At 31.5% G+C, this 11,771-nt stretch overlaps 1 protein-coding gene across 1 annotated transcript; it reads right to left on the bottom strand.

Moving 5' to 3' along the window:
- Positions 1 to 9,693: 9,693 nt before the first annotated feature.
- On the bottom strand, positions 9,694 to 10,577 carry LOC113866191. The gene has a single exon (XM_027501074.1). It carries the CDS (start codon positions 10,567 to 10,569, stop codon positions 9,694 to 9,696), a length of 876 nt encoding a protein of 291 aa, XP_027356875.1. The 5' UTR covers positions 10,570 to 10,577.
- Between the last annotated feature and the right edge of the window lie 1,194 nt (positions 10,578 to 11,771).

Here is an 11,771-nt window from a genome sequence, read left to right as displayed (position 1 = left end):
TATATAATCTAACAATGTTATATATAGAAGTTACGAGTAACATGGTAACCACCAGATCATAATAATTGGAATTAGATAATGTACATTAGCCGGATTAGAGGTGTAGCGCAAGAACTGCCAGATACAAAATAACACGCGGTTATGAACCTTCGGGTTCAGACCATTTGGCATGCATGCAATCACTGCAAAGGCAGTCTCTGTTTCTTTTTTGAGTTTTTCTTATTATTTCCTTATAGTCTCTCTTTTTTCTTCTCTCATTTTCGATTTGTAATGAATTAAACTCACCAAAAGTAGTTCATCAAGGGACTGGTCTCTTCCATTGGTCGTGGTAATTCTTTTTCTTTTTGAGATTTATATTTACCACTAGCTAATTGTGGTATGTACTCTCAAAGTAGAAATTACTCTCATTTGTATCTTATACGAAAAAATGCTACAAGTACAACTGTACATAACTTTGGTTCCATACCATTTATACATTAATAAATGAATAATTTAAAGTAAATTATTTCAACTCTACACGAAGTCATAAATGCATTTGTGTATATGATTTTGTAAGCACTGTTACTCCGAATTTTAGGCGCCGATTAAGTTTATATTATTTGCAAATACCAAAATTTATTAAATAGTATGTTAAACAACTAAAATGTAGAGAATATATGTGAGTGGGGTACATACTTCATGATCCTAACATTTATCTTATTGAAAACTGATGATGATATTTTTAAAGGGCCAGGTAAAAATGATTACTTGCTTCAAATAGGGAATAACCATTTACAGGTAGAATTAGAGGTCAATATTGTTAAAAAAAAAAATTCTTACAATGGAGATGCAAATATTAAGTATAATTAAGTACGACTGGTTGATTCTTTAGAATGAAATAATAATAATAGATCAATTCATAAATAATTTTCCTTCGAAAAAATAAGAAATAGTTAAAGTGTGAGTACAGTTTGTGAAACTAGGAGAAAATTTTCATTATGTCGACATGTTTGCCTATAGTAATTTATACCAACCCTAAAGAAACAAACAAACTTCCACTCCTTTCCAAGTTTGTATGCCTAATGCCCGATGATAAAATTCTTGTTCTTGTAAGAATTTCATGCAAAATAATTTATTTATTTTTGCTTGAGTATGCAGTAGAAGAACCCTTTTATTTTCTGTTAGTGTAGGTAGCTGTTTCTTCTTTAATAGAATAAAATATGATTAGTTAGTTTGGATATTGAAATAGAAATTGGTGCATATACATGCAATCACTAGTAAACCATGACAAGGTCCGGTTTCAGGCATTGTGAGGAAATTAACAAGAAAGAGTCAAGAAATTATGCTCTGAGCACGGGCAAAAGAAAAAAAGATATGTACCATAAAAGGCATCATGTTATTGAAGAAAGTAAATCCCTACAAACTCTAGTAGCTACCTTATTGACAAGACCTTGGATCCAGAAATATCAAATACATGTAACCCCCCATTTATGAGATAACAACATCAATGTCTGCCTTTGGTACAAGTAGTGCTTAGTCCCTCTAGAGTCTAGTGCACACTCATCAGCCTTTTCTGATTCCCACTCATACAGTAACTCTTCAGACCATTTACTAGTGACCACATTTTGAGGATCCATTTGTTGTTTGGACGCAATAATTAACTTGATTAAACTTGGGATACATATGCTGCATCCCCCTCCATATTTGAAGAATGCAATATTTGAAGCTTTATGAAGCTTATAATTAGACATCCATTGTAGAAATGTATAAAATCCAGCCACAAAAGAGAAGAAAATATCATAATTTAGGTGTTTTTTTTTTATAATCAGGAAAGGTCATATAGCCGTATTCTTGAAGAATAACTGAATAGTTCTTCACTTCTTGGATTCTAAGATCCAAAAGCACGTACAGTACCAATTATTTTTTTATATATATGAATCAGCATGCAGTTTGCTTTGACATGTATCCCACCTTATGTTAGCCAGATCATAGGCCATTATCCTTCAACCCGTGTGCTGTATGCATTTTCCAGTTAACAGGTTTTATAAATTTTTCTATCATTTATCTGAGTTGATGTTTATGATGAGATATATTAGAGTTTTAGACTTTGTTAATGTATGCTCAAAGTTGTTATATCCCATGCTCTAGCTGATATAATATATTTCAGAGCCTAAGACAAAATTGGGTTGATATCCAATGAAGTCATAGACTCCAGCACAGGAGGCCTCTTAGGAAACTTGGAATAATTTCTACACACAGCCATGTGTCTTGATGGCTACCAAGTTATGTCAGCAAATTGTTCCGCTTTTCATGCTCTATGTACACATCTTGAACAGAAGCATCACCCGTGAAATTGTAGGTTATGCTCCCTTGAACCTGTGGCACTATGCTCTAAAGATAATTTTACCTTTAGATGTACGTTAACGTTGATGAATCAGGAAACTTATGATAACATAGTGCTCATTAGCTGTCATTGTGATTACGTGCTAGCTAGTTACTATACATTTCTATGATGGTAATAAAGAAATAGAAATAAGTGCAGGGATATATAGACAAGGTATATTTGGGCTGGAATAAAATCATGCAATCATAGATCAACAGTAACAAATTTGACACTTTATTTGATTCAGAATATTTGCATCGAAAAGAAAAGGAAAAGATATATTCTTTGCGGTAAAAAAATCATTTGTTTTTATCAAAATAAATCATTACCACGCCGCGTGTATTCAAATAGTTGAGATAAGTGAAAATCTAGAAAAAAAAAATATATTAAATTACAATGCTGGCTGTTTGACATACTAATTAAAAACATCATAAATTTGGTTCCGACTTGTTATGGTTCTATTAATACACAGTGATATTCATGACGAGCTTTGGAAGAATTAATAATCTCAAGGAAGCTTAAAATACTGGGTTTTCACGTTTCAGTTTGGACTGTAAATATATTTATAATACACTTAAAATAATGTTTTGTATCACATCATTAATTTTATTTCATATTTTTTAAATTGCAAGAATTGTGGGAAAAAAAAAAAAAAACTGTGCTTAGCATTACTCTTCTGCATACATGGACAGAAGGGTTAGATCGGAGGATTATCAGAATCGTTTAGAGTTCCTAGAAACTATAGGATGTGCTGTGCTTGAAATCTCGACGGTGTTTATTAAAATGAATAATGAACTGCCACCTATACATTTTTCCCTTCCATTTTTGGGCGAAGCCCCCCAACCCCAATACTTTCTCGAACGAAAGTAAAAACTTCACCCTGAAAAATTTCCCTTTCGCTCCTCTCCATTTGTGAGAGAGATGCAGAGAGTATTGAAGAAGCTTTAATAGGGCTTTTGAAAGATGCTTTGAAGAAAATGGCTAGACTATTCACTGTACGTATTATATATTCTTTCCTTTGTACTCTGGAAACCATGGTTTCATGTTTAGTTTCGCGTTCGTACACGTAGGAACATTTTTCTTCCATCGCAATTTTTCTCTTTTTGGATAAAATTCGGCAACTAAACGGTGTCAAGTGAAAAACTTAAAGTACACAATGTTGTACGGATGGATAAAGTAAGAACAAGTGGTGACTGGAAAGCATGTTCTCATATGAAAATAAACGGATATATATTAATTCATACATCGTGAATTCGCTATTTCTATAACCCAGATTTAATTTTCAGCTTGATGGGTCCCGTGGTGTCCTGAATTTACTACATTCGTTTTTCTCTGAGATGAAGCAACTTTGATTAGTTTTTGGAAAATATATTTTATGTTGAGAATGAAATGTGGGACAACTGAAAATTATCCTTCTTAAATTTTGAAGTTTATTTTTGAGATAAACACTTTTAGATGTTCAAATAATTGGAGTTAGAGCCTTAGAGGATTGTTATATCATAAGATGCCACCTTCCTTTACCGAGTTTTAGTTTGGCAGCATTAAGATCTTGGCATTCCCTTCAGATTTTGAAGCACCAATGCAATACAAGCCCTATAGCATTTGACCATGGAAGCATGAACAACGCCACTGCAGTTTTCCCCCAGTGATGAGCTGGCAGGTGAGCCAACCTTACAATGTTTTGACTATATATATTATATATACTTATGATAACTGTATGATTTAAGTTTTAATATCTTTTTCTTGTTAATAAGTAATTCATAATCTCACTTTATATCCATGTTAAAATTAACAAGTACCCTCCAACCCACACACAGATAAACATGACACCTACCCAATGAGGCGCAGCTACCGGAGCGAGGTTGTTCAACTTATTCAATGAAATGACGAAGTCCCACACCGATATTAGCGGTATGTGCTGATCAGCAAAGCATGCATTCATTCCCTTATTAGGAGCAATTAAACCAACTTAGGAATGATATGTGAGGAGTTGGCGTCTACATTAACGTCTTTAATTCATGGTTATTTTTTATTAGCACGGCCACAAAATTGAATTCAGTGTTTCAAACCCCCGTAGAAAAAGAGAGAGAGAGATGATCATGGGCAGACCAAAGGGAAGCTTCTTTTTCCGTTGTTAGATATGTGAGTATGTTGAGAGGATGGTCTTCATTTAAATCACCTTAGAAGCGTAGGAGTTGTGTGGTGGAGTACTCATGCTATGAATGGTTAGGATGAGCCAGTTTTGAGCCCATGGTGGAGAGGTTAGCGTTGATGGCACCATTGATAATGGATGGCTATGGTTAGGTGGGGGCATTTCTATCAATAAATAAAGGCAAAGCCTTAATGGGAAAGAAGAAATTAAAAACGTATTCAAGTTTCTTGAATTGCAACTCAATTAAGATGTTTGTTGTAAAAATAAAAATAAATAAAAGGTATGCTGTTTACTTTCTTTTATGTTTTTTTTTTCTGATAAAAAGAAAAAAGTTATGTTTGTAGTCATGAAACTGATAATATATAAAATAACTTGATGAATGCATATGGAAACATTTACTCACATTTTCTGCCAATTAATTTTATGTTTAATAGAAAAGTGTGTGTGAGAGTTTGCATTCATCTATATGTTGTTGCATTCTAATTCAGGATCAATAGATAGATGTACTGACTTACAGACGATAAAAGAAACTTTCTAGTATCGAGTGTCTTTCGTACATAAGCTATTTTATCATTTAAAGCGTATAATTAGAAAGCTAAATTAATTTTTTAGGTAATCATTATGGTGATAAGTTTTTTTAACAACATAAATAATACATGATATAGTGTGTAATAGAGTCAATCAAATAATCTTTTTAGTTTTTTGTTTTCCTGAAAGCATACCAATCATATCTTTGCTATTTGCGAAATTATGGGCAGTTCTAAATGATATTTTCAGAAATCATGAACCGAAAAGGCTTTAAGATTAAGAGATAATGATTAATTAATGGCCAAAATAAAAAAATACTTATAAAGGTTTATGTCATCTAAAGTTTTATTTTTATCCTCACTTTTCTAAAATTAATTGTTCAATATTGTCGTATATTTGACGTTGCTTTACAGGGCTGTTTGACAATAACTTTAGTTAATTACACTTTTTTAAGAAAAAAAAAATACTTAAATTATATTGTCTTCTATTTTATTTTAAATTTACACTCTTTGCTTTTGAAAGATTAATATGTATTACATTTTAGTTCATTTTAATATTAATGAGTTTGTTAGAGATGTTATTTGTTTTCTCTTAAACTCCTAAGCTTACCAACTCTTAGTAATGCAACTATTTTATAAACACTTGTTTTTTATTTTACTTTGATTTTTCGTTTCATTTATTATAGTCTCAACGTTTATTGTAGCTAGAGGTTCAAAATTAATTTTTGATAATATTATGAGTCATAAAATAAGAATGAAATTTGATGAAAAGAGGTTGGTTTAAATTAAAATAAACTAAATTGTAACACATTAATCTTTCAAGAAAAAATATATAATTTTTAAAATAAGAGGGGAAAAAATAAATTACTCTTTTGTTTTTCAATCAAACCCCTATATTCGCAGTATATATTTTATATTACGCGACTACAAATCATAAAATTAAATATAATTGTTATTTTATCTTCTTCTTTTTTCACAACAACAGAATAAGAAATGAGATGAGGCGTACAAAGTAGGTTAGATATAAAAATTTAGTTATCAACATATGAAAGTTTTATACGAGACGTACATTTTAATATAAACAACATTTTCTTTAAAATTTAATTTTAGCATAAGACTATAAAAGAAGTCAAACCTATCGTGGCAAGATTAATTGTAAATAATACACGTGGTTGTTACTGCTTTAATTACTTTGTCTTTCAAAATCATAAAATACAGTTTTATTTTAACTAATTATCAATTAAATAATTTTGCTAGACGACTGGGTTGTGTGTGTGTGTGTGTGTAAACCAACCAAATTAACAACATTGTCAAAACATTTTCAAGTCATCAACTCATCATCGATTGAGAAGGTAAAATGAATGAATTAGGAGCCTACTGAACATTCTTCATAATTGTTGAAAGCATCATTTAAGCGTTGGTCCATATCATTGGAAGTATAATTTAATTGTTGGCGGTACAAGATTAAAGGAAATATTGCAAAATATGAATTTTTTTCGTGTAAAATTGTTGAAATTTGGGGGGATATAAGGTACTAAATAATCAAACTTTAAGAAGGTAATAATTGAAGCGAGTTATAGGTTTTAATGGGTTATAATAATTTATTGGCCCTAAAAATATATTTGTTTAGACCTTTGCTAATAAAAGGTAGAAAACGAAAGATATAAGAGCATTAAGAAAAAAAGAAGGTAAAGTCTTGATCATAGAATAAGGTACCAATTGTAAGATAAAAGAATTACTTTCAAAATCTATTTTGTAAAAAAGACTCGTTTTTTTTATTGCATTTATGATAGGGTAAATACTACATAGAAAAGAGTAAAAGTTATATCTTCTATCTAGAGTTCAGAAACCAATAGAAAAAGAAATATCGAAAAGGATAAGTAATTACACCAAATAACATATCATTATGTAAGGGTATAAGAGGAGAAAAAAGTTGGTTTACAAAGTTGTTTAAACAACGTTATTGTGAAATCTATTTTAAAAAATAATGTTGGACAAGTGAAGAAGAAGTATTTTGTTCCCCATTTATTAGAATAAAAATATATGCAAAATTATTGAAATTTTAAGAGGATTATAAGCTCATAAACCATTTTAATGTTAAGAAGCTATGAAAGGATAATTGAGTAAACATTAATACAAGAGACTTTCTACAACAAGAAGAAATCATTTTGGTTTATGTCAATGAGATCGACTATGAAAGTAATAACATTCTTGCTAACTGATGAAGTGATAAGGAAAGAATAAAAGAAGACTTAACAATTCATTGATTTGAAAAGGAAACACATGAAGTGTCAAGGAAGATATTATGGAAGGCCCTACCCCTACGGAACTTAAAAAGAATCTTAATTATTTATAAGAAAAATAAAAAGTAAATATAATACATGCAACCTCTACTTTTTCTTTTTTTGTAAGAAAATGGAAGTGATTTACCTGTTTCAGGAAAAACAATTAACGCAAGTGTAATTAATTAACTAGCCCCACAAGATATATTTTTGCATCAATTATGCTACCATGTGTAAAGGGTTCAGGAATGGAGCCATCACTCTGTTGCACCATTATTCTCTCCCAAATCTGACATATTTCCTACAGAAACAAACACACATTTTCAGCAATTTCTGAAACTTAACCCCACTCCACGTGAATCTGACATGCTTAATTTCAGGATATAGATATAAACTCATTCTACATTAATTTGTTCCACCCCAATATCTTCAAATTTTGTTGTACAACGTTACGTTGCCCTCAACACAGATGCATGTTCTTGAAATCTCTGGCCACAACAAAGTTTTGGGACATGGAATTTTGTCGTTCTTTTTTACTCAGAGATAAATTGACCAGAAAGCATGAGATAAAATATGCATATGAACTCATGAAGTTGGTTTTTATTTATTTTTGGTTTTGGAATTATTGAATTAGGCTTTTCTAGGTCAAAAGATTGGTCTGGCTCAAAATGGAATGGATGAGTTAGGCTTGTCGTTTGCACTTCAGGTTCCAGCTCAGCATTTCCTTGTCCTCTCCACTCTCTTTTCAAATTTAAAAGAATCAAGTTAAAAGAGCCAATGCCAAATACAAATACCAGCTCCACAGTGGCCCAGTTTGAATTAATTTATATTGAGTATTTCTACAAGATAAAAATTAAATAAGTAAAAAAAATTGTTAGTTAAAATTCATTTATGTCCTTTTACTTTTTAAAAAATCATTTTATTTAATGTTTCTAAAATTTAAAGTGTATAAGTTAATTTAATTTATAAAAAGTTATTTATTTATTCTCTTAATTTTATTGTTATCTAATATTTTAAAAAAAATACCCAAACTGACCATTTCCAATTTCTATACATTGGAATAGCTTTAATTTATGGTCGAAAAGTTTCTACCACGTAATTTAAGTTCACTATCAGATGAAGAACATCTTTAGGGAAAATACGTAGAACTAACCTTTTTAAAGACAACATAGACCTACCTTAAGCTTTGTGAGTTTTGTAAAATAAAATTTTAAATTTTTTATTTCATGTTAAATAATTCCTAAACTCTCTACTAATTTAAGATTAAATTACTTACAGTAAATAAGTTTAGACTTTTAATTCTAGTAAGAAAAAGAACATTCTAAACTTTCATAAATTATCCTAGTTAATTCTTAAATTTGTATTAACAATAATAGGAAGTTATTAAAATAAAATTTTTAATATATATTTATAAAAGACACTGGTGAACAATTGTATGCCCTTTTTCCCTCCAAATTTAATGGTGTAAAATATCTCCACACTATTATTTAATTTTTTATTTTTTTTTTTACCAATGCGTCATTTAATGAGTTTAACTTTTTGCAAAAATTACTCAAAATGTGAAACTCGTTAAAGAATGCGTCACCCTACGCCATTAAAAAGTAATAAGTTTTTAATAAAAAATATTTATTATATTTTTATATTTTCAATGAAAATATATTATATCTTACTACTATTTTATCTTACAAATTCTCAAACCCACATAAAAGTGACAAATATTTTTGAAAGAGAAAAAAATTAAAAGATAATTAATATTTATTAGAAGATAAAGATTTATAAGTTAAAATCGTAGAAAGATATAGTATTTTTCTTTTTTATACAATTAATAAAAAAATAATATTGTTAAGATGCTTAAACTAGGGCTAAAAACTGAGAATAACAAAACTCTTTAATAAAACGGAGAACAAGCTTGAATTTTAGCACAATAACATGAAGATTTTATTGTTTAAGTTGACAACAATGAATCACCAGCTTTCATTTCACACTTTGAAACATGACATATTAATTACTCAGCCACAGAGTGAATCTCAATGACATTAAACCAACTATTCCTCCTACAAACTATACTTTAACCCTTTTTATTTCAATAAAAAGAAAATTATCCAATCATTAAAACACACACGTTTCATAAACATAAGGATCAGTTTAAGTTAAAAAATTAACCATTCATTTAATCCTTACAATAAACCAACTAGGGATAGTGTAAGATAATAATAATACTACAAGGAAGCACAAATTATTTAATACCTAATAGTTCCACTCCACAAACCCAAACGAAAAAGCAAGAAATCAAAACACTATACAATGCCAAAAACAAAAGGTGAAAAGAACAAAGAACGTATAATTTTATTTTATTTTATTTTAAGACCTTCAATTTGCGTTCAGAGAGTGAGCCTCAGCTTCAATTTCAGCCTCAGATAATTGCTTCAGCTTCTTCAACAACTGTGCCCCTTTTCTCCTCCCCCTCGCGCTACACTCCCCTTGAAGCGCCAGCTCCACCGCACGCGCCACCTCTTCCGGCGGCGCTGTGAGCTGTTCCGTCACCGAGCCGCCGTAAATCACCGCCAGCACTCCGATGGCGTACTCCTTCCCGCGCGCCCCGGTCTTTCCCATCATGGTGACCATCACCGGCACAGAAAGCGCGTGGGCCCTAACCTCCGCAGCACCCTCGGGAACCGTGCACATGAGCTCCAACGCTGCCAGAGCCCTCTCAGCCGGCGCGCCATCGAGCTCGGTCGCCGACTCGACAACGGCGCCGACCGCGCCGGCCTCAACTGCGACGCGGCGGTTAGTGTGAGACAAGCAAAGCGCAAAGAGAATCTTAGTGGCGTGGGTGAGGTTGCGGATAAGGGCTCGCATGAGATTGGGAGGGCAGGGTGGTTGTTCTTGCGGAGGGTTGGGTACGAGAGAACGTTCTAGAAGGTGGAGTGCGCTGTTTGGGTCTGTGGTCAGTTGGAGTTCTGACACGTGAAAGAGTTCTTGGAGGTTATGGATTTGTAGTGGTGGTGGAGTGGTTACAGTGTTTGTGTTTTTGGTTGGTGAGAATCTCCACTGCCACTGGGTGAAGCTTTGTGATTGGGAAGAAGAGGAAGAGGTTGAAGATTCGCATTGGAAGCGAGGGGGAGTGAGAGGAAGGGGTGGGGGTGGGGTGTTACCTGTGGGGCTATGAACGCTTTGAGTACAGTGGCGAAAGAAACCACATGAGAATAGTTGGGTTTTCAGCTTTGGTTGATGATGGGTTTTCATGGTGGTGTCAACTGTGAACTGAGAACTGTGAAGAGGATTGTGTCTCTGTTTGTGTGTTTTGTTCTGCTACATTACATTACATTCGTTTGGGGTTTGTGTTTGTGTTTGTGACAATAACAAAATTAATAATAATAGAAGAAGAAGAAGAAAAGGACACTGTTACTGTTACTCCTTCTGCTGTTACTACGTGGCTCTTACACGTTTAGAATGGGTTCTGTCACCTTCGTGAGAAACGATAGAATGGGTCAATCTGACTTCCCTCCTCTTATCATTTCATTTTACACATTTACTGAGATCCCCTGAATCAAATCTTCATCAAACCTTGTACTTTTATCATTTACATGTATTTTTAATCTTAATAATTTTATAATCTTTTTAAATTAACACTTTTAATTCTTAATGATAACATATCTAACTAAAATATTATCATGTAGTGATTTATTTATTATTTATTTTTATTTCTTTCCTCCTATTGCGGGTGTCGATGAATTATTTTCCAATCTTCATTCCACTGATTAGGGGTGGGTTTGTGTTTGTGCTATGGATGTGGTTAAAAATAATACTTTTTTGTTTAAAAAAAGTTATAAAAAATGTAATTAGTATATTTTTATTGTATTTTTAATATATTTTACATTTTTAATTAAAAATATTATTGCTCAAAATTCGAATTAATACTTGTGACATTTGTTAACAAGACTGAAAAATAAAATTAGAAAGAACTTGCCCTAGTATTTCAACCTACGTCAATTACTAGTTAGGTACACATGACATCAAATCATTGTAGAAAATGTTTTAAGATTGTTATAATCATTCTTTATATATATATATACACACACACGATATACAAGAATAATGAGATGAGAAACTATATATATAAGAATATAAGATAGAATAATTAATGTGATAAATAGGAGTATATAAAAGTATTGTATGGATTTATTGTATAAATAATATAACTCTAATGAAATTTAGCAAAACAATCCTTTTCTATCATATTGAATGAATTTACTCTGAATTTACAACGCACTCACAATCAAAGTAATTGAATTGTAAGACACACGTTCATCTTTAAATTTAAGTCACTCGTCATAAATAACAACTTGAGCCTGATCTTAATAATAATAATTTGAGTGATTCAAAAATATATCGTAGACAATTCAGAACCGTACATAAAACTATATATTTTAAAACTTTTGATTTAA

This window comes from Abrus precatorius, unplaced genomic scaffold (genome assembly GCF_003935025.1).
Source record: "Abrus precatorius isolate BTA unplaced genomic scaffold, Abrus_2018 Scaffold4, whole genome shotgun sequence".
In the NCBI taxonomy this organism is placed as follows: Eukaryota; Viridiplantae; Streptophyta; class Magnoliopsida; order Fabales; family Fabaceae; genus Abrus; species Abrus precatorius.
This window is presented reverse-complemented; position numbering and strand designations above follow the sequence as displayed.

Excerpts from the sequence above, each read along its gene's own strand:
- LOC113866191 (XM_027501074.1), bottom strand. The coding sequence starts at position 10,569 with ATGAAAACCCATCATCAACCAAAGCTGAAAACCCAACTATTCTCATGT.